The sequence below is a fragment of the Crinia signifera genome, chromosome 5 (assembly GCF_055691185.1).
Source record: "Crinia signifera chromosome 5, ASM5569118v1, whole genome shotgun sequence".
NCBI lineage: Eukaryota > Metazoa > Chordata > Amphibia > Anura > Myobatrachidae > Crinia > Crinia signifera.
Genome location: NC_139221.1, coordinates 106,899,132 through 106,922,195, shown reverse-complemented (window position 1 = coordinate 106,922,195; position 23,064 = coordinate 106,899,132). Strand labels below are relative to the sequence as shown.

The 23,064-nt window shown below is 43.5% G+C and overlaps 1 protein-coding gene across 5 annotated transcripts in view; it reads left to right on the top strand.

The window, feature by feature from the left end:
- CARMIL1 (capping protein regulator and myosin 1 linker 1) overlaps nt 1–23,064 on the top strand; it is a 458,885-nt gene that overhangs the window by 385,327 nt on the left and 50,494 nt on the right. For all 5 annotated transcript variants that reach the window (XM_083187811.1, XM_083187810.1, XM_083187809.1 and 2 more), the window contains 2 exons: nt 15,544–15,719; nt 21,157–21,244. In XM_083187811.1, coding sequence (XP_083043937.1) covers nt 15,544–15,719; nt 21,157–21,244 — 264 coding nt within the window. The remainder of the gene's footprint in view (nt 1–15,543; nt 15,720–21,156; nt 21,245–23,064) is intronic.

Below are 23,064 nucleotides of genomic sequence, written 5' to 3'. Positions count from 1 at the left end.
TTTTTGTAGTAAAATTAATACAGGTTGAGTATCCCATATTCAAAATGCTCGGGACCAGTAGAATTTTGGATAACGGATTATTCCGTATTTTGGAATATTTTAATATTTCAATTATGTATTTTGAAGTATCTTGCATTTATGCTGTATAAACACATAAAATACACACAAATATATTTTATTACCACATAAAATACACAGAAATATATTTTATTTGTTCAAAAAACAAGGTTTCAAAACAGGAAACAAAATGTGTGTACTATCTCAGATATTGAATTTGAATGCCAAGCAACCATTGTCTTGCACATATATATTGCCAGTTACATATCATGTCACCAGTAGTGCTGTTACAAATGTCCCCAGTGAGTTTTTAGCAAAAAAAAAAACACGTCACTTTCTGGAATGTATGGTTTTCGGAATAATTCGGATAACGGATACTCGGATACGGGATACTCAACCTGTACTGTATTTAGGGGCTACTTCAGCAAGAGATGCTGATTATCCAAAATTGCTATTGGGCTATTTTTTGCTAATGTGCGCATTAGCAAGCGGCAATGCATATGTGCATGCACAGGAACTACAGTTGAAATCTGGAAAATGCAGTCTAAGGGTCAGTGGGTGGTGGCAGGGGCATGGAAGGGCAGTGCAGGGGCTCGGTCGGGCCACTCCTGAGTTTGCATGGCAGTTTTCGGTGGCTGCATGACATCATACACAGCTGCTGCAACCAAAAACATGTCGGCTTGGAATCTGCCTTCCCAGCTAGGCTGCACAGGCAAGGGGTTACCATTAAGATGCAAGCGCTTTGTTGTACAGCAAAGCGCTCACATCTGTGCGATGTGATGGCAAAACTGTGCTCTCTCAGTGCAAGGTGGGACCCAACATCTACTGTCAAACTGGCTTTCACCACAACCTTTCCATGTGTTTAATAGAACATAAGGACTTGGAAACTGTAAAAGTAACAATCTATTCTCATTGAATATTTCTATCTGTTTCAATACAGCCCATGCCCTCAGCGCGTCCTTGACTGTTGTAATCGCTCCACGCATGACTGGGTGCCGATTGAAAGGTGGGCCCTTGAGTTATTTCGGGCCCCATAGCAGTCACATCCCCTACATCCATGGTAGTTACGCCACCGCTCTGTGGTTATTTTGCTGCACATCAAAACTAGTGACATCGTGCATGTTAATATAGGACGAAACAGCGATATTAGCGTCCTTCATTAGCATCGCTCAATTTGTACCCAGGTTCAGATATATCGGCCCATTGGACCAACATATTGGCTGGGTACACATTGCGTCAGTCTGTACTCAGCATAAGTCATTCCCAACCCTTTTGTGTCATGTGGTAGCCACCAACATTTTTCCTATTCATTGCTCCATGTATTGCACTGAGGATCGGACCAGCTGTGTAGCACTTACTGATTCATTTTTAGATCAGGTTCCAAAATTCATGAGAATCAAATCAATTATTATCTACTACTGTGTGGTAATGGTGGTTGTTGAAAACAGGTATGGGTCATTGGGTTTACCAAATTAAGGTTGACCGCTGAAGGTCGACAGACCTTAGGTCGACACAGACAAAAGGTTGACATGCCTATGGTCAACAGGGTGATAAGGTTGGCACATGCATTAGGTCGACATTTGGGAGGTCGACATGGTTTTTCATGGTCAACATAAACACCATATTGGTGCACCGTGTCCTGCTCGCCATGCATCAGGCACTATTATATTCTCCACCCATGCCCTAGTGGCTGGTAGGGCATGAAATACCGCCTGTCGGCACATGTTGACTAAAAAAAAAGTGAACAGCCCATGTCGACCTTTGGACTGTCGACCTAATGCATGTGTTGACCTTTCGACCCTGTCAACCTTAGGCATGTCACCCCTTTGGACTGTGTCGACCCATTGTATGTTGACCTTAATATTGCTGACCTAACGACCGTTTACCATTGAGAACTAACAAGTAACATTTAAATACCTCTTGTCTTAAGAATGATTTTAGTTTAGTTACAGATATCAGCAGGGCATAAAGTGGTCATGCAGAGGTGGGGGAACTTATTTATCTATGCCGCCTAATTACACCCCATCCCCTCCCCCCATTAGGCAGAGACTAGTCCAGTGGTAGGTTATTTGGCATCCCCCCTGCAAACTAGAATGCTTTTCTGTGAGAATTACTGTGCAGGGCCAATGTGGAGGTTAAAATGTTCCACCGCACCATTAGAGGTGGTGGAACTCCGTTCCACCCTGTTCCCCCTCACTTTAACCCCTGGATGTAAGTAATGCCTCTGACTTTCTATATTACGTGTGTAAAAGACACAGCCGGAGACTGATCTCTGTGCTGGTAATGCACACAGTGATGTACAGCATTCCTAATGAGCTACCTTATCACATAATAAATTACAGCAAGGGTATTTTACACATTCTCACTTTACACAACAAAGATCGTGCTGTATGAATTGTACCTGATTTCAGTAATCACTCGGGAAATCTATCAACTGGAACATTATACATTCATGTCACATAGAATCTGACCCTTACTGTTCTTCCAGGCATTCTTGGAGAGGATCCTCTTCAAAGCAATGCAAATAGTCTCTTTCTTGTATCAAAGAAAATTTTAGATTTAATTATTTTGATGGAAAATAACCTCATCCCCATAAAATGTGTAGTGATTTCAGGGATAGTGAAGCAGGAGACTGGGTCCTTTCACTTGCAGGAGACACGAACGGACTGTAAACTAGATGCTGATTTGCATTTCTTGTAATGTAACATTGTCATCTGTACTGCGGCAGGTTACTTAATGTTCTAGTGCAGTGGTTCCCAAACTCTGTGCCGTGCCTCAAAACACTTTCAGGGGTGTCTTGGATTGATGGTCCAGGATCATTTCAAATAGTTACAATAGTTCAATTCAAATCCAGTGCTTGTGGCTACCAATTATAAAATATTTAGACAAACAAATGCAAATCCTATGGTGCCCATACACAGGTGAGATAGTACATGTGATCCATGCAATTTTGATAAATCGCCACGACAAATCACATTCGCCACCCAATGTAAAGCACGGACCCGCTAGTTAAATCTCGCATCGCCAGATATTATGTACTACACATAATATCTATCGCATTGAATGTGCGATCGCATGTGGTTTATAATCACGTGAGTTTGCTCACAATGCGATCTGCGGTGGTGGTAGTCAGGGCAGCAGGAGGGCTGGTGGGCAGCAGTAGTGAGTGGAGCTGGCGGCCAGAGGGCTGGCGGATATCGGTAGTCAGCGGAGCTGGCGGCAGAAGTGCTGTTGGGTGGCGGTAGTCAGTGATGCTGGCAGCAGCCCTCTTCCAGCACCCGATGTGTCATCGCAGGTGGCATGCAACATCGGGTGCTGAAAAAACAACAATTCAGATGCGATGGGAAATCGCATCGCATCGGATCACACAAGTATATAGGCACCATAACTGAACCATCCAGGAACCTATAAATACACTCTATGTAATTCTTTTTTCTTTATTGAAGCATAATATAATACAATAATCAGGGTCGCCAGGAAAATAAGCCTAATACTCTAGGGTGCCGTAATTCTAAAGCGTTTGGGAACCACTGATCTACAGCATAACTGTTCTGACTTGCTGATCTAATATTGATTAATAAAGGCTGCATTAGATATGCGCATTATTCACCCTTCAGCCCTCTGTTAGTACGTGCAGCAAGCCAAGCCCGAGGCTAAAAATAACATTATTTATCTATTGCAGGCCCCCATTATATAGTAAGATAGCTGCAAGCAATTCATCTCTGTCTATGGTTTTATTCCATACTAACTGTGTAATGCTTATTTGGTGGATTGATATAATGGATGGTTATACAGTATATGCAGTAATAATGAAAAACCATCTAGTCCTCACCAAGTAATAAAGATTGCTAACTCTAGCTTCATATATGCTTTATAAAAAGCAAATTTTACATTTGTCACCATTCAGAAATAAGCCAACATGAAGAAAACATGTGTGGAAAAAGTAATGCCGTGCTATGAGAGTCCCAATACGATCAGATTGTATCGGGACTCGCATCGCACGGCATGCAGTGGTACAATTTTGACTATATAGTGCAGATCTGCACTATATAGTCAATGCAGCCAAGACTATCTGTCTTGCGATACGTGAATGCGCATCGGGATCGCAAGCAGATCCCAAGGGTTAAAACCCTTGCGATCTGCATGCGATGCCGACATGATGTTGACTATATCGTCAACATCGGGTGGCATATTGTACCGTGTGTACACACTATAACTCTTCCTGCTTGCATATTGTATCTGTAAATAAGGCCATTATAGCCAGGTTCTGTGAAGCAAGTGCATTGTTTATCATCCACCTCTAGGTAAAACCAGCACGGGTGTGGGTCAATAGGTTGACACATGAAAAAAACAAACCTTTTTTGAGAATGTTGACCTTTTTTATGTCAGCATTTCCCATGTCGACCTATTGCATGTGTCGACTTTTTGCCATGTCGGCCTAAGGTATGTTGACCAACAGTGGTCGGCCTATTGACTTATGAGCTTTTTATTGTCAACCTAATGAGCGCATCCTGGCAAGTCAGTGTGGGGTGTTCCGGTTTAGGTTAGCGCCTTGCCAAGGATAGGAGATGTATACAGTGATCTCACAGAACTGTTTAAGGTCACCTTTCTGGAAAAATAGTTATAAAACCAATAACAAACAGATTAAAGTCCACTTATCAGGCTACGGTAGACCAGATGAGACTGCAATGATGGGAAATTCCCCAGAATTCAAATATCTACGGATCCTTGTCAACGCTGTAAATTTACCATTGAAAAGAATCTATGTACTATAGTACTGTATGAAAGGAAGAACACTCTCTTCTCCTCAAAAAATGCACTAGGGATTAGGTTTGCAAAGTTACAGCTGACTAAAAAGCAAACTACTAGAATAATGGGCCCAATACAGTATTGATTGAATGTAAGATACAACTATATTGGTAATGGAATTGTTATTGATTATGATTTGCTTATTGGGTAAAATTGTAACTTGGGTGAACTGCTAAAACCTGTAAAAGATAACCATGACATAATTTATGGAATCACCTGGATTGGTCCGGTTTATTGGAACTATTGGCTGAAATCATGTGAACTATGTGAGAAGTTTGCGACCCCTAATAGACTATTATACAGTAAGTTACAGGCAAGACTTTTCCTTACACCAGGCATGTCCAAACTGTGGCCCTCCAGCTGTTGTGAAACTACACATCCCAGCATGCCTTGCAATAGTTTTAGCATTTCCTAATAGCAAAACTGTGGCAAGGCATGATGGGACTTAGATTCACAACGGCTGGAGGGCCATAGTTTGGACATGCCTGCCTTACATACAGCTTGACAATGCTTCTCCCTGACTCAGTCATTCTCCACTAATGCAATTGTTTTGTACAGCCTAACCCTAACCATCCCCTCTCCCCTGCAGCCTAACCCTAAGCCCCCCTACTAGTGCCTAAACTTAATTCCACCTTCTACGGCCTGACCCTAACCCGCCCCACTATATTCTGGAGGCTGCTTATTAGTATTCTGGTGTCAGTAGTTTGACCTCTTTGACGTTTTAGCTGATGGCAATCGAGATACTGGTGTCTGTAAAATGAACTCCAGCATCCTGACCTCAACCTCTTTGTACATTTGCTCTGCATTCTCAACAGTCTACTGCCCCTCAGATTAAGTTTAGTTTTGACCTAGGTCAGTTAAACCATGAGGAGTGTGACTTCATGCTTTGAAAAGTCAGAGGTTGCCTCTTGCACCATGTATGGAGAGATGCAATTATACATATTGCACATACTATTTCACTACTTTATAGCTCTTTAAGTCTGGTAGACGCAGCGACTCAGTGGCCATACACTACTGCGAGAAGTCGCAGCAGTGTATGGCCAGCCAATCCAGTCGTCGGTGGCAGGATCGCATGCCATACATGGCATGTGGTCCTCTTTGCATGTGACGTATCGCATGCAATCTCGCTACCTGCTGCCTGGAGTCTCAGTCGGAGGTCCGACTCTGATGCGGATGGGACTGTGCATCGGGTTGGATGTCAAACCCATCCGATTTGGCGGCTTTTCACCTGATTTCTCGGCCTGATCCATCAGAAAAAGTCAAGTGTCCAAATCAATCTACTGTATGGGGGCCTTATTGTATAAATTCTTGGGTGGAATCTTTTGGCATCTCTTATGGGATAACACTGAGGTTGCAGATGTTCTGTCAGCTGTGTTGGATACTTGCATTAATCTTCATGTTCTGTACTTCATCAAATCCGCATTGCAGTATGTGCTTGACCTACTAGTTTTAGCCAAAAGTAATTATAGCCAGAACTTGAAATGCTGCTTTTCCACAAGTTGAAGGAGTTCATGGGCATGAAGGATACACAGTCACACTAGCAGAAATTCCATGCTTAATACCATAAAATCTGGGCAAGGTAATCTACTTCTCTGTATAATCTGCAGTCATTGTGCGATGGCCAAGGTGAGAACTCTGGCCATTTATCATAGTTTAAGTCTTTCTTTGACATCCTGATGGCTATATTTTATATGCACATACAGTAGATAATTCATTGAGATTCAAGTCCATTCCCTTCCCTGTTTATGATCCATTGTGGTGCAGTGTGGACAGTCCTTACATCTGGTTAAATAAAATTCAGCATTTTGTTATATACTGTACCTTGCACTAATGTATACCGTCATATTATTTCATGACTATTCATAATACCTTTGTTTTAGTTATGTATCCTTGTTACTGTGATTGGCATCTTATTGATATAGTTTTTGTTATGTATTATTAAGTACCTTTTAAATTAAAATAAGAGATTTCAAGAACAAGACAAACTGATAATGATTTGGGGGGGGGGGGGGGGGTTGCAGCAGCGGGACATTGCCTTGTTGTAATCATTCTGTCCATTCTGAATTCCCCTTTTATATCAGCGTATTCTACAGAATTTGTAAGGTTATCTGTCGGAAAACTGAAGCTTGGCTGAATCTAAAAAGGAAAACCACAACTAGGAGACCTGAAAATAAAATAATTAAGCTTCTGGAATGGCCATAGCAAAGTCCGTACCTCCGAACCATTAAGATGCTGTAGCAAGACCTTAAGAGAAAGGTTTATAAATGATTTCCCTGGATCATCAATAAGCTCAATAAGTGATGTAATGAGGAGGCTGATAAACTCATACAGAAAATCATTAATACAAGTTGTTCTGCAAGCTACTGGCACATGGTGTGTACTTTTTCTCACATGATTTTTTTTATGTTGCCATAATAGAAAAATCTATACTGTTTTATTTCTCACATGAGATTCTACTTATCTATATAGTGGATATAAAAAACAATACAAAGGGGCGGATTGGGGACCAAAAGTGGCCCTGGAAAATTTCAGGAAGCGGCCTCATGTGGGCGGTATCAAAACAAAATGGGCGGGGCCAGCATAGCAGTAGGCGGGGTTACTACATCAGTATGGCTGCCAAACTTGAAGCTGAATGCTTTTCCACCTAGGCTTCATGAAGCAGGGGCGTGGCAACATAACAGTACCAATAACACCCAATAACAATAAGCCCATTACACATTATGACACACACGGTAATGCCACACAGTACTGCCTATTTCACATTATGACACACATTGTGTTGTGCTTACACATTATGCCACACACCGTAATTCCCCTTACACAATATGTTGCACACTTTAATGCCCATATGACATTATGCTTTGCGTAATGCCCCAAGTACTCCTGCTTATACACACAATGCCCAGAGAAGTTCCTTTTGCAGTATGCCTTCAGTACTGCTCACTGTGTAATCCAGTCCTGTCCAGTCCTGAGCCCAGCAGAGGCACTGAATTGATTTTCAAATGGGGCACCAGCTTTTGAGCCAATCAGAGCTCTCGGTCCAACAGCCAATCAATACTCCGACAGTCGGGATCCCGACAGTCATTATCCCGACGTCGGGATCCCGACTGCCCGGAGTCAGACAGCATGGCAAGCGCAACAAAGCCCCTTGCGGGCACGGTGGCTCGCTACGCAAGCCACCTATTCTATTCTCCCTCTATGGGGGTCGTGGACCCCCACAAGGGAAAATAGCAGGTGGCCGTCGGGCACCCCGCTGTCTGCGTTTTGACAGTCGAGATCCCAACGTCGGGAACCCGTCCGGCACCCTGATGTACCCACAGTGCAAACAAGCAAGGCACTACTGGCACACACCTAGTTATTGCCCTGCACAGCAACTAGTGCCCCTTATTCACATTACTCTTCACAGTAGTGCCAATTAAACAAAATGTCCACAGTAGTAGCTTTGCTTATATATAGGGGTGTACACCGGCCACTTTTCATGTTTTGGGTTCTGATTACCTTCAGGTTTTTTGTTTTTTTTTCAAAAAAGCATAAAAACTTCTTTTTTTTTTTTTTTTATGCTCCTACACTATTATTGACCTCAATAACTGGACTGATACGACAATAAACACTGGACTGATACGGCACACTTAGCATCACCCCTGGACTGATACAGCACACTTAGCATCACCCCTGGACTGATACAGCACACTTTGCAGCAGTAGCACCCCAGGAATTATTTGGCAGACTTGGCTTACCCCAGGTATTATACGGCACAGATGGTGGCACCCCTGACCTGATACAGCACACATGGAATTATATGGCACAGATGGTGGAAACCCTGGACTGATACAGAACACATGGAATAATACGGCACACATGGTGACACTCCTGCAGTAAAAAGAAAAAAAACTTTTTTATTATTATTTTAATAAAAAATGGCAGCACCTCTGGATTGATATGGCAGACTTAGCAGCACCCCATGAATTATACAGCAGAGTTGACTCACCCCTGGAATTATATGGCACCCATGCAGGCACACCTGAACTGATACGACACACTTAGCATCACCCCTGAACTGATAGGGCACACTTAGCATCACCCCTGGACTAATACAGCACACTTGGCAGCAGCCCATGACTTATACGGCAGACTTGCCTTATCCCAGGAATAATACGGCACAGATAGTGGCACCCCTGACCTGATAGCACACATGGCAGCACGCATGGTATTATACGGCACAGATGGAGGAACCCGTGGACTGATACAGCACACATGGAATTATACAGCACACATGGGGCCTTATTTTGGTTCATTCTTTCTGACAAAATCCTTCTTAGATGGACAAAACCATGTGCACTGCAGGGGGGCAGATGTAACATGTGCAGAGAGAATTAGATTTGGGTGAGTTATTTTGTTTCTGTGCAGGGTAAATACTGACTGCTTTATTTTTACACTGCAATATAGATCTCACTTTGAAGTAAAACCCCACCCAAATCTAATTCTCTCTACACAAGTCACATCTACCTCACCTGCAGTGCACATGGTTTTGCCCATCTAAGAAGGATTTTGTCAGAAAGAATGAACCAAAATAAGGCCCATGGTGACACTCCTGCAGAAAAAAGAAAAACTGTTTTATTATTTTAATGAAAAATTGCAGCACCCCTGGACTGATATGGCACACTTGGCAGCACCCCATTAATTATACGGCAGACTTGGCTCACCCCTGGAATTATACGACACACATGCAGGCACCCCTGGACTGATGCGACACACTTAGCAGCACCCCATGAATTATACAACCGACTTGGCAGCAACCCATGAATTATATGACACACTTTTCTCACCCCTGGAATTATGCGTCACACATGCGGACACCCTTGATCTGATAGAGCACACTTGGAATTATACGGCACAGATGGCAGCATCCCTGGACTGATATGGCACACACAGCGGCAGACATGGAATTATACGGCACACATGCGGGCACCCCTGGACTGATATGGGACACATGGGAACACCCATGGAATTATACGTCACACATGTGGGCACCCCTGGACTGATACAGGACACTGGGCAGCACAGCTGGACTGATATGGGACACTTAACACCCCTTGCAGGTAAAAAAATAAATAAAAAAACAACTTTTTTATTTAAATAAAAAAATGGGGGCAGCTCCATTGGACTCATACAAGACACTGGGCAGCACCCCTGGACTGATACGGGACACTGCGTAGCACAGGTGGACTGATATGGTAAACTGGGCAGCACAGCTGGACTGATATGGGACACTGGGCAGGACAGCTGGACTGATACCGGACAGCCCTGCAGTAAAAATATATATATATTTTTTAGTTTGTTCCCCATTACAGTTAATTTGTCCCCCATAGTTTTATCCTCCTTGCACGGACACATCCGTGTTGTCTGACTTTCATATGCCGAATGAAGAATGGCGCTGGTGCCGGGACTTATATAGAGATCCGGATCTAGCGATAATCCTGACGCCAGGTTTGCCCGCGTGCCCGGATCCGTGGCAGGCGGTAAACTCCAAACGCCGCTCGGATCCCCGGCGTTCGTGCGGGCTCCGATCTGGGCAATCCGAGCTCGCACATCCCTACTTATATATAATGTCCACTGTTGCCCTCAGTAGTAGCACTAACTATATGTAACACCCACACCAATTGCCAAAAGTCTTAGCGCTAATTATACATGCACCCACACCAGTTGCTGACAGTAGTGGTGCTGCTTATACCTAATGCCCACACCAGTTGCTGACAGTAGTAGCGCTGCTTATACCTAATGCCCACACCAGTTGCTGACAGTAGTAGCGCTGCTTATACCTAATGCCCACACCAGTTGCTGACAGTAGTAGCGCTGCTTTTACCTAATGCCCACACCAGTTGTTGACAGTAGTAGCGCTGCTTTTACCTAATGCCCACACTAGTTGCCGACAGTAGTAGCACTACCTCTACCTAATGCCCACACCAGTTGCTGACAGTAGTAGTGCTGCTTTTACCTAATGCCCACACTAGTTGCCGACAGTAGTAGCGCTGCTTATACCTAATGCCCACACCTGTTGCTGACCGTAGTAGCGCTGCTTATACCTAATGCCCACACCAGTTGCTGACCGTAATAGCGCTGCTTTTACCGAATGCCCACACTAGTTGCCGACAGTAGTAGCGCTGCCTATACCCAATGCCCACACCAGTTGCTGACATTAGTAGCGCTGCTTATACCTAATGCCCACACTAGTTGCCGACAGTAGTAGCGCTGCCTATACCTAATGCCCACACCAGTTGCTGACAGTAGTAGGGCTGCTTTTACCTAATGCCCACACTAGTTGCTGACAGTAGTAGCGCTGCTTATACCTAATGCCCACACCAGTTGCCGACAGTAGTAGTGCTGCCTATACTTAGTGCCCACACCAGTTGCCGACAGTAGTAGTGCTGCCTATATGTTATGCCCACAACAGTTGATAACAGTAGTAGCACTGCCTATACGTAGTGCCCACACCAGTTGCCGACAGTAGTAGTGCTGCCTATATGTTATGCCCACAACAGTTGAGAACAGTAGTAGCGCTGCCTATACTTAGTGCCCACACCAGTTGCCGACAGTAGTAGTGCTGCCTATATGTTATGCCCACAACAGTTGAGAACAGTAGTAGCGCTGCCTATACGTAGTGCCCACACCAGTTGCCGACTGTAGTAGTGCAGCCTATACGTTGTGCCCACACCAGTTGCCGACAGTAGTACTGCCTATATGTTATTCCCACAACAGTTGATGACAGTAGTAGGGCTGCCTATATGTTATGCCCACAACAGTTGATGACAGTAGTAGCGCTGCCTATACGTAGTGCCCACACCCATTGCCGACAGTAGTAGTGCTGCCTATATGTTATGCCCACAGCAGTTGCTGATAGTAGTAGTGTTGCCTATATGTAAGGCCCACACCTGTTGCCAACAGTACTACGCTACTTTTAAAGATGAGCCAGCCTCATTGTTGTTGCTGGCGCGCCAGATGCTCCAAAAAAGCAGGTGGCCCACCAGCATACATGGACACACCAGCGTCTCGGACACTCGCATGTCCATTGCCGGGAATGGGGCGGCATCGGAGATGCACACATGTCAGAATCCTCAGCGCACCACGGTGATTGGCACGCTGGGGACAGGTACAATGATATTGGCTCCTTCTGGACATAATGCCCACACCACTATGACAGTACACTCTCTCTTTTTTTTACATTGCAATTTGTGTGGCAGGCAGCTCACCCTCTCCTTTCATCAGCCCTGCTAGTGTTCTCCCGTGTAGCTCCGCCCCCTCACCAGTGTACCCCTGCCCTCTCGTGCCCCATGTAGCTCTGCCCCCTTTCACTATTTGCTGACCGTGACACTGATGTAGGTGAGGGGGGGTTGGGACTTGGGAATTAGCTCTCAGCTCAGCCTCTGCTTGATGATGCTGGCAAGGGGTCTTGTGTGTCACGGGGGGGGGGCTTTTTTGATGCTTTGCCCAATCCTGTGGCATCCCCGCTGTCTTCCCAGCAGCAGCTCCACTACCTGATGAGCTGCTGCTGCTGTTCCTTCCGGCTGGCCTCCTCCTGCTGACGCTGTGCATATGCGTGAAGCAGGAAGAGGGGCATTCAGTCACCTGCACTGCAGCTTTGAGCCTCAGGGGCGGCCGGCCTCCCGGGAAACCTCCCAGTGACTTTAATGGCCAATCCGCCCCTGCACCCCTTCCTCTCCGACAACAGCTCATGTTTTGTGAGTGTCTGTGGTAACAGGTAGGAATGGATTATACTGACCCAGCTAAGTAGCTTGTCATAGAAAATGTCATAGATTATAGAAAACGGTACTTGTGTACATGCTCCACCATTAATGGTTGATGGTGGAGCATGGCAGTTGTGTTTTGTTTATTCAGATGGTGTAAGTGGCATTGCTCATTGCTCCACCCTTCGACATGTCCCACATAGCTGTTTCGTGACTGGACGGCAGTCTAGCACCAGCAGGGATGTGCATCGATGGTTTCTTATGGTGTGGTATTTATGTAAACTCCCAATACCTTTACATGGCCATCCCTAGCTTTTGAAATAAAGTGTATCCAGAATCTCAAGAGGAAGTTCCAATAAAAAACAAAGCACTTGGGTATATTTAATGAAATCTGTGGGCACAGGTAGGCAATTTACAAAGCATGTACTTGCAAGGTCACATTATTACTGTGCTGAAACCACTGTAAACCTTTGTTTACTGACATCAAGTGGAATTACTAAATGATAAATTACAGCAGTTATTACCAGTTTTTAAAAGCTTAGTTTAATGATTTAGCATTGTAATCAATATGATCTATCTTTAGTCTGTTATTTTCCTGACATTCTGGTCTGGGAAATTTACTTGAACTGCATTCAGACAGAACCTGTGACCAAGAGCACACCAATTGGAGGTGAGAACTGCCTTTGGAATAACTCCAGAATCTGTACTGAATTCACTGCCTTTTCCAAAATTTAAGTTTTAACAGCTGGATTCACCAGGAATTGAGCCTGGGTCGTTCTTTATCACATGGGTCTTCCCAGATCAATGGGAGTTGACTTCTCCACTATAACCTTATATTGGTACTGCCATTAAAGAGAGGTATTATCCACTAACGTAATGTCAGACTGCAATACTATTAGCAGCATTTCCAGGAGGAAGTTTTTTCTCCACCCAGCTGGTTCGTTTTTCTACAGAAAACATAACAATAGGCGTTATAATGCTCCAAGGACCCACTTACCACCCTAATAGGAATTAATTCCTCTTAGGAAAGCTGCCTTAATAAGTTCTTATGATCTGTTAACCCCTGATGAAGTCCTATTAAGGGACGAAACGCGTTGGGTATCTTCTGCTGTTATCAAGTGTTTGAAATGTCTCAATGAAAACCATAAAGATCCGGACCAATTGTTACCACTGTGTGGATTAAGTAACTTTTATAATAAATATTTTAAATTATTTGGACTCTTATTTTATATACTAGAGTGAATTTTATTAAGGCTGGACTGATCTAAATGAGAAGATCGTTACTAGGGGCACCAACTCATGATTGTGCTCCATACCTTTCCCATATCCCCCTTCCAACAGGGGATCTTGTGAGATAGGCAGCCCCCACAAAATTACATCAATTCTCTGGGCGCGACACAAGAGTCTGCTTTATATATATATATATATATATATATATATATATATGTATGTATGTATGTGTGTGTGACAAGAACACTGGAATAGTGTTTGAGGGCAGGTATATTTGTCCCAGGTTCTTGTCTTACACCTTTTAGAAACAGGAAAACTTCCATGAGGATGTTTATTTTTTGTTAAAGCTGAGTAAAGGCCCAGCTCAGGTGTTTGGCCTCAAAGAGGGCTAATCAGCACTTGCAGCATGTAGAGCTGCTGGACTGATCAGTGTGTGCAGACTGCCTGGGGAGGCTGCAGAATCTCTGTGAGAGGAACAAGCTTTCTGATGCAAGTAAGATATCCAGTAGTGACTGGAAAACTTGGTGTTCTGTTTAGAGATAGTTAGGAATGGGAGCCAGACTTGGTCCCTACAGTTGGGATCCCGACAGGCATTTACCCGACGCCGGGATCCCGACTGTCAAAACACAGACAGCCAGGTTCCTGACGGCCACCGGCTATTTTCCCTCGTGGGGGTCCACTTTCTAGTTATTATATCTTTTATGGGTCTGTTAGACTCTACTTTAATACAGACATTGGGTTGCCAGAACCCTTTTTTTGTTTGTTTGTTTTAAAATAATATTTTTTTGTTAGGTAAGGTTAGTTAATTCTAGCAATACTAACGTATTAAATAGGCATCTGTTTATTTTGCATTGCATTGTGATGCTGTGCCGATGTTTCCCAATGGGGAAATATCAGAACTCACCTATTCAATGTAGCAATTAACAAAAGCATTGAATGGTGTTATATCTGTTTTGTCGGAAACTGGCGCGGATTGTTGACTACACAGCCGTTTTTCGACAATCTGCACCCATTTTCACCGATCCGCTGAGTTTCCGACACTCGACAGCTGGAATATTGAATTCCAGCTATTGAGTTACTTCGGACCAACCAAAAAAATGGCCCGAGATTCTGAATCTCGGATTAAATCCCCCCCTTAGTCAGAGAAAACTGGCTAGTAATTTCAACAGCGGGATCTGCAGTATAACTGGTGAATACTCTTCGTAGATAAGGAGAACACCTAATTCCATACGTAAGGTCTCTTTAATAAATAGTTAAGTTTCTTTGAGTTCTGTGAAATTATCACATTTGAAAAGCATTCTAGTTAGGTAAAATAATTATTGGTTATTATATGCCATAAAAAGAAGGTAAGAAAATAATTACAATAATGCAGCATAGGAAATCTCTTAACATCCAATTAGATACTGTATGTGCTTTTATTTTCTAACGTGAATTAGGAGGAAGTGGAATCTGATTGGTCACTGGACTCTATCACTTTTCTTTTAACAGCATTTTATTATTCATTTTTCTCCATTAAGTACTTGTGGTTGAATTACATTCATTATGTTATACCATTGATTACATTTTTTTTTATCCTTGTGACTATTTAGTAGATCTAATACTTATTTGCGTAACATAATTCTATGCTGGAAGATACTGTATCTGTAATATACATTTGTTTTATAGACTGTAGCCTCATAGATTTTAACTGTTATTCTTTCTATAGCAACTTCTTGAATCTATGGTTGATGCAGCTGAGAACCTTTGTCCAAACGTGATGAAAAAAGCTAATATTCGTCAAGATCTCATTGAAGCCAGCACTGAGAAGATCTCCATTCCACGCAACTTTGTAAAAAATGTTTTGCTTGAGCAATCTGGAGTTGATATTCTAAACAAAATAAGGTAGGAAGCAACATAAATAAGTCATTAAAGTGTTCGAATGCAGCACAAGTGGCAAATATAGGTAACCTATTGGCTAAACTGTTGGTAACCAGTGGCGAAACTGTTGATTCTGAACAGATAACATGCAAAAAATCATGTTGTAAGGCTACAAACTCCTAGATAAGTGTTTCATAAACACGGTGCTTAAGGCACCCCAACAGTCCAGGTTTTAAGGATATCTATGCTTAGTTCATTAATAACTTAGGGCCTAATTCAGCATGATTGGTTGTAGTTTTACAATCCGTAGTGGCAGGCTGCTGGGGCTGCCCAGCAAAGGGCAAGGCAGCCCCATACATCAGGTCCTTCCCAGCAGTGTGCTCACAGAGCCAGGCCGGCTATGTTTTGGGTCACAGCAGCTGCATGTGATGTCACGCAGCTGACGTGGTCTGGACACCCTGTGTTGTCCGGACCATGCCCCCAAACGCTTGGTTGATGCCCCCTAAATGGTAGGTCTCCATCCCATTGTCACCCGTCATCACATTGTTGCCGCTCCCTCGCTACTTAAATTGCTTAAAGTGCAATCCAAATAGCGTTTTTCAGAGATCTGTGCGGCTAACTGAGTCAAGTGGTTACCAAACTTTTTTGAATCACAGTACCAAAAAGTACCGGAATTATTTTTATGGCACCCCTAGGCCTAATATTTGTGCTTGTATGTCACTCTTGAGATTAATTGTGTCTCTTTGTCCACACATTTTATGATTGTCAGCCACCAGCACTGGCTTTGCCTATGATATTGATCATAAATAGTTTTAATTGGTCCTGGACCACCAAGTTGAGGCACCCATGCAAGTGTCACAGCACATCAGGGCAAATGTATTCAGCCTTAACGAGATAAATGCAAGGGTGATAAAGAGAGATAAACAACCAACCAACCAACCAATCACATCTTAACTGCCATGTTACAGGCTGTGTTTGAAAAAGTCAAGAAGGAGCTGATTGGCTCTTTATCACCCTTGCATTTATCTCTTGTTAAGGCTTAATACATCTGCCTCATAGTTTGTAAACCAATGCCTTAGCCAATTTGATAATACCATCTGGGATATCCTTAAAACCTGAACTGCTGGGGTGCCTTGACAGCGTTTGGGAACCACTATCTTATTGAATACATGTTTATTTCCTAGGAGACTGAAAATGCAGAAGTTTGTTCTGTGATTGCTTACAAATGTTACTGAAGATCAAAAAGTTAAAAACAAGAACATATAATCGTATAATTACATGATCCCAGCACAGTCGTGTCTATGTTTATGAACACTGTAATGTATCAAGCTCATATCGACAGCCTGTGTTAAATATAAGGCTCTCCGTATCTTTCTTGTCATTTGAAGTACTTTTAATTAGTTATTAACTTGAATGGAAGCATCCACACTGCCTGTTTGGCTGATGTAGGAGGAAATGTTCACTTCCACCAACACATTCAGCCTTAATTCATAAAAGTGCAGCCAATCAAGACACTAGAAACCAGTGACACCACTTTACGGCACTTGAGATATTTTAGGCTTGTTCTCTTATATACGTCATAGACCACAAAATGGCTTCTTTCTATGGAGGTCATTTGCAATTTTACCAGTATTCACTGTGCATACACACCTTGGGTGAAATGTAATAGGATGAGAGATTCAGAAAGTGAGAGATTTGGTAAGAAATCTCCAGGTTTTTTAAAGCGGCAATCATTTACACGGCAAAACCAGTTTGATTTTCAAATGTAAATGATTGCCGCTTTCAAAAACCTGGAGATTTCTTACCAAATCTCTCACTTTCTGAATCTCTCATCCTATTACATTTCACCCCTTGACTCTCAGTTGACCCAAGCTGCATGGGCTGGAAGACAGGGGAGTTGTAACAGAGAAGGGGACCCATGTGCGCCTCCTTGGCTCCACAGAGTTGTCACATGTCATCAAGTGTTGACACTGACACACAAAAAAAACTTGAAAAACTCACCTTTTCACATGTCAACCTTTTTCTTTTCGACCCTTTGCTTGTGATGACCCTTTGCCAATGTCAATCTTTTGGTGTCAACCTATTGACTGTTGACCTAGGCTATCCTTTGATCCTCACTAGGGCAAACCCTGAGGTGTTTCCAGTGTGCATTGTGTGCTTTTAAAAATGAGTCCTATGTCTGTATGTGTAGCGGTATTGGGGGCTGGCACATTTAGTCTTTGGTACAAACACAAGAAAGTGCAGAGACTCTTATCACTAGAAAAAAAATATGTTGGTATAAAATATACAGCAGAATACAGAAATCTGTTCTATACAACATAGGGGTCATTCTAGGCAATGCTTCTATCCTACCTAATAAAAATGGGTGTACAGTCCATGGTGAAGCCAGAGCTCTAGAGAGAAGTTGCATCCAAGGCTATTCCCATTCAGAAGAAGTAATTGCCCTGCAGCTAGTCCGATTCAGTTCAATTATCCCATCACAATAGATACAATTTATCATGGAAAAGTAGATGGTTAGAAGAATAAAAATCAGCCATGTGATACTGAATCAGAGGCAAAGTGGCTTTTGCCTGTTCATATGATTTTGTAAATGGATCCTATTATTTTTTTAAGTCATTTATTACCGTTCATTGCCACAGTAAGCCGCTGAAAACATGCTCCCTACTTTGAAATCTAACTATAAATAATACAATTACAATAATGTTTGTCTGGTCTAAGAAAAACAAATTGATTAATGATTCTTTCAATTCCACGTGTATCTGTAGTATCCTGGACATACAGAATGCAGTATATATTGTTAAATGTAAATGCCAGTGTATAGTTGGAAACGTTTTTTTCCTTTATTAGGCATTAGGCAGCTTTTACAGTGAGTGGACGAACAATGGTTATGAATATTTTACGGTTCTTAAAGTGTCACATCAAACCTAATAAGATAAGATGTGAGGATTATTCTGTGTTTCTTGCAGAGCTGCCTGAGATGATAACTTGGGGCTTATGGACCCTTTGCTGCTGGGTAAAGGTTCAATCCATAACAATTGACCTGAAATCCCAGTGCATAATCAATGCCTTCCTAGATAGACCTATTTCTGCAAGGATTTAGATGCTGTTTATTTTATTTCATGTAACCGTGATTTATCCTGAGTGTTCAAAATAGTGGAAAAAATGCCAATGTGTGTTAGCCTCATCTCAATATCAGTCTTCAAGGAGAGTGAAACTTTCTGTTGGCATTACGGGTTATACAGTGACTTGCAAATAGCCAGCAGTAACCCTAAATATGTTGTTGTATTAGCATATGAGGGCCTAAGAATTGATAGCATATGGTCAGGGGCGGGCTGTACCGGTATGTACTGGGCCTGGCTGCCGCAGACGCCGCCTCTGGGTCCAGCCGCATAAAAAACAGGCTTCCTATTGGCTCCAAAGTAAATCTATGGCCTCTGCAAAAATGGCTGCTGCCTTGGAGGAGACAGACACTAGAGGTACTGCCATACCGCTAGTGTCTGTCAGAGGATATCAGAGCGGCCAGAGCTACCCGGATGTGCGGATTCGGGTAGAGCTGTCGCGCTGTTTAACTGGATCAATTCAGGCATACAGCATGTACCTCAATAAAAGCCAAGGCAATATGGCTGGGTGTAGCCCCGCAGCGGTGCGACTGTTGGGTGCAGTGGTTCTCAGCTGTCCAGATGACTCAGAGGACCTCCTGTCCTCCTCAAAGATATGGTCTGGTGAGTAATCTGCACAGATCAGCCCCTTTTACACTGCACTTAGTGCCACCGGCCGCAGGATTGGGGAGGAGACATCGCTGGGAAGAGGCTGGGGATGTTTGAGCCAGGCAGCAGCAGGGGCAGAGTCTATATAACCCCAGCAATTAGTGCACGGCCCATTCCTCTCCTCAATATTGTCTACTCGTCAAAGTGCAGACAAAGCGTGCACTGGGTCCCTCTTCTCTTTTTATGGCCTCCTAGCTCCTGATGCCTGTCTCTATGCCGCCTCCACCTAATACCATGTCCTCATCATCCTGTCTCCATGCCCCCCATGCCTGTCTCCATGACCACCCTGCCTCTGTCTCCATGCTCTCTATGCCCCCTCTGCCTGTCTCCATGACCTCTCTGTCACCATGACCTTTCTCCATGCCACTCAGGGGCGGATTGACTTGACGGGACACCATGCCAAATTCCAGTCAGCCGGTACTATTGCCACCTCAGAGGCCTCCCATCAATCCCTTGTCGGGCTGTTGCCGTCATCGTTAGCATTAATCGTGAGCTTCTGCGCATATCAGTCAAGAAAATGTGGCCATTTTTGGACCAACTGCACATGCGCACATTACAGTGTGTGGCATTATGTGTAATGGGCATTACGGTGTGTGGCATTATGTGTAATGGGCATTACGGTGTGTGGCATTATGTTTAATTGGCATTGTTCAGTTGGCTTTGTGTAATGAGCATTACGTTGTGTTGCATTATGTGTAATGGGCATTACGGTGTGTGGCATTATGTTTAATTGGCATTGCGGTGTTGGCTTTATGTGTAATGGATATTACGGTGTTTGACATTATGTGTAATGGACATTACAGTGTAAATTTTTGCAACGCGCCTTCCGCGCGCACTGTCCCCATTTCTGGTGTATGTGTGTGGGAGAATTAATGTTTAATCCTTGCTGGGAGAGGGTAGGGTGGCGAAACAATGGCGGTGGTTTTGGGCCACTTACTTGTGTTGCCCCCCTAGGCTGAAAGTTGCCAGCCCCTGCATATGTTACTCCAGAGTTGGAAAAGTAGGGTATATGGAGCGACGCGTTGTTGCTGCTGCTGGATGTCCCAAGATACACACATGCTGTCGCTTTTGGTTAATGCTTCTGTAAGCTATAACGGCACATGTGTGTGGGGAAGCAGAACAGTATGAACAGGGGCAGTGCAAACCCATGTCCTTTAGTACCACATTTCATTCAAACATTTTAGTTTTCTCTGAAAATATTGCTTGATGTTGACCTATGTATATTGTAAAATAATCTTTTTTTGCATTATAAGTGATGCCCAATATGACAATTTACTCTTTAGTAGTAAAATGACGAGGTGTTTCTAGATCACAAGCATGAAACATGATCTGCTCTGTGTACAGTTTGATGCTGTATGTTAGCCTAGCCCACATAGTGACCAGAATTAATTGCTGCCAATTATACCACATTGTTCTTGTACCTTTCATTTCATCACAGAATGCTGCCCATAGGAAATTATTGTCTAGAGATGAATAATAGATTGTCCAGTTGGTTTGATAATACAGAGTTATCATGGTAACATTGTGACAAACATATGCATGCTTTCCTGTTATGCTGGATGCCAAAACATGGTATTGTGCCACAATGAAGGATTCCTCAGGATCTTTGACAACTTAATTATATCTTAAAATGGACTGATTATAAAATGGTCATAAATGAATCCTGAGTTATTTCTATTCTATTTTCTTCACAGTGAAGTTAAACTTACTGTAGCTTCATTCTTATCTGACCGCATTGTTGATGAGATCTTAGATGCACTTTCGAGCAGCCATCATAAACTGGTAAGTCATGCTAATGCTACATGTTCTACATTCTGCAGGTTTTTCAGTAAAATAATGTTAATTCAAACATTTCTGAGGTGTACATAAGTACATACCTTTGTCTTCCATATGAATGTGGGGAATGTTCAGAGCCAGCATTTGGCATAGACAGTATAGGTAAATGCCTAGGGGCATCTGGGCAGCTTGGACATGCAAGAGGAAGAGATTTGATGGCTGATATGTAAGGTGCAAGAGACTTGATCACTTCAGACACACAAGGATAGACTTTGTATGGAGACACACAATTGGAATGGACTTGATGGCTGGAGACACAAGGTGTGTGTAGACTAGATGGCTGGAGACACAGACACCCTCTGTCTCCCCAGTTACCCACTGTTATGCCTGTTCCATGAGACCGTGCACGATTCTTGAGTGCACATGTGTCAAAGGCATATGCCGAGGGTCCCATATGTGTCAAGGCCAGCCCTGGGAATGTGCTTGCTTTATTATTCTTCCTGTACAGGGTGCAAATATAGAAGACTCTTAAAATTATGAGTTTATGACCAGTGTCACATAGAACAGTCTTGTGGGGAGTATGAAAAAGCTGTGTCTTTGATTCCCAACCTTTTCGTTTCAATACCCCTTGATTAGGCTTTTAATGAACGAGTACCCCCTCCTCTCAATTTGAAATATCCACAGTACTTAGGAGTGGAGTAGAAGTGAGCAGTATGCATATCCTTATGCAAGTCCTTATATTAACCCCTTCCCGACATTTGACGTATATATACGTCATGGCCGGGAAGTACTTCCCGACACATGACGTATATATACGTCATGACTTCAAACTGTCACTGCGTCTAGAGACGCAGTGACAGAGGGACGATGTCTGCTGTCCCTGACAGCAGACATGTCCCTGCATGCCCAGGGGGAGCTGCGATGCCGCCCCCCCGTCGGCGATCGCTGTGATTGGCTGTTCAGTGTGAACAGCCATTCACAGCGTTTTCTGTGTCACCGGCGAATAACGTTCGCCGGTGACACAGGGATCGGAGGTGATTGGTGCTGTAAAGTACAGCACCAATCACCACGGGGTGTAAGGGTGACACTGGTGTCACCCCACCTTACCCCGCCCGCCCCCAAAGGCCGTGATTGGTTCGTCGGACCGACGGACCAATCACAGCCATGGAGGGGGGTTTAAACTAACGGTGACTGCACTGCAGATGCCATTCCGGTCTGGAATTGCGTGCAGTGCGGTCACCGTGCCCAGCTGCCGCCATATACTGACCAGAACCTTGCTAAATACTTACCTGATCACTGCCTGGATCTTGCTTCTTCTTGTGACATCCTGTGCTGTGTTGTGCTGTGTTGTGCTGCTGCGAGTTATTAGATAGAGAGATAGAGAGAGAGAGATAGAGAGAGATAGAGAGGCCTAGTGACAGAGAGTGCTATATTTTGTGCTGCTGCAGTGTAATAGAGTTATAGATAGAGAGATAGAGATAGAGATAGAGAGATAGTGACAGATTGTGCTATATATTTTTTATATAACTGACTGCTGCCCCCCCTTTTGTGCTGATCAGTATAAATTAACTGATCAGCAACTTTTTGGGGGCGCAGGTTTTTTTTTATATATATATATATATATACCTGTCAGTGCTGCTGCTGCAGTGTCATAGAGTGATAGATAGTGAGAGATAGAGAGAGATAGTGACAGAGAGTGATAGAGACTGCTATATTTTGTGTCTGCTGCCCCCCTTTTGTGCACCCCCAGCAACTTTTTGGGGGTGCAGGGGTTATTTTTCATATATATAACTGTCAGTGCTGCTGCTGCAGTGTCATAGAGTGAT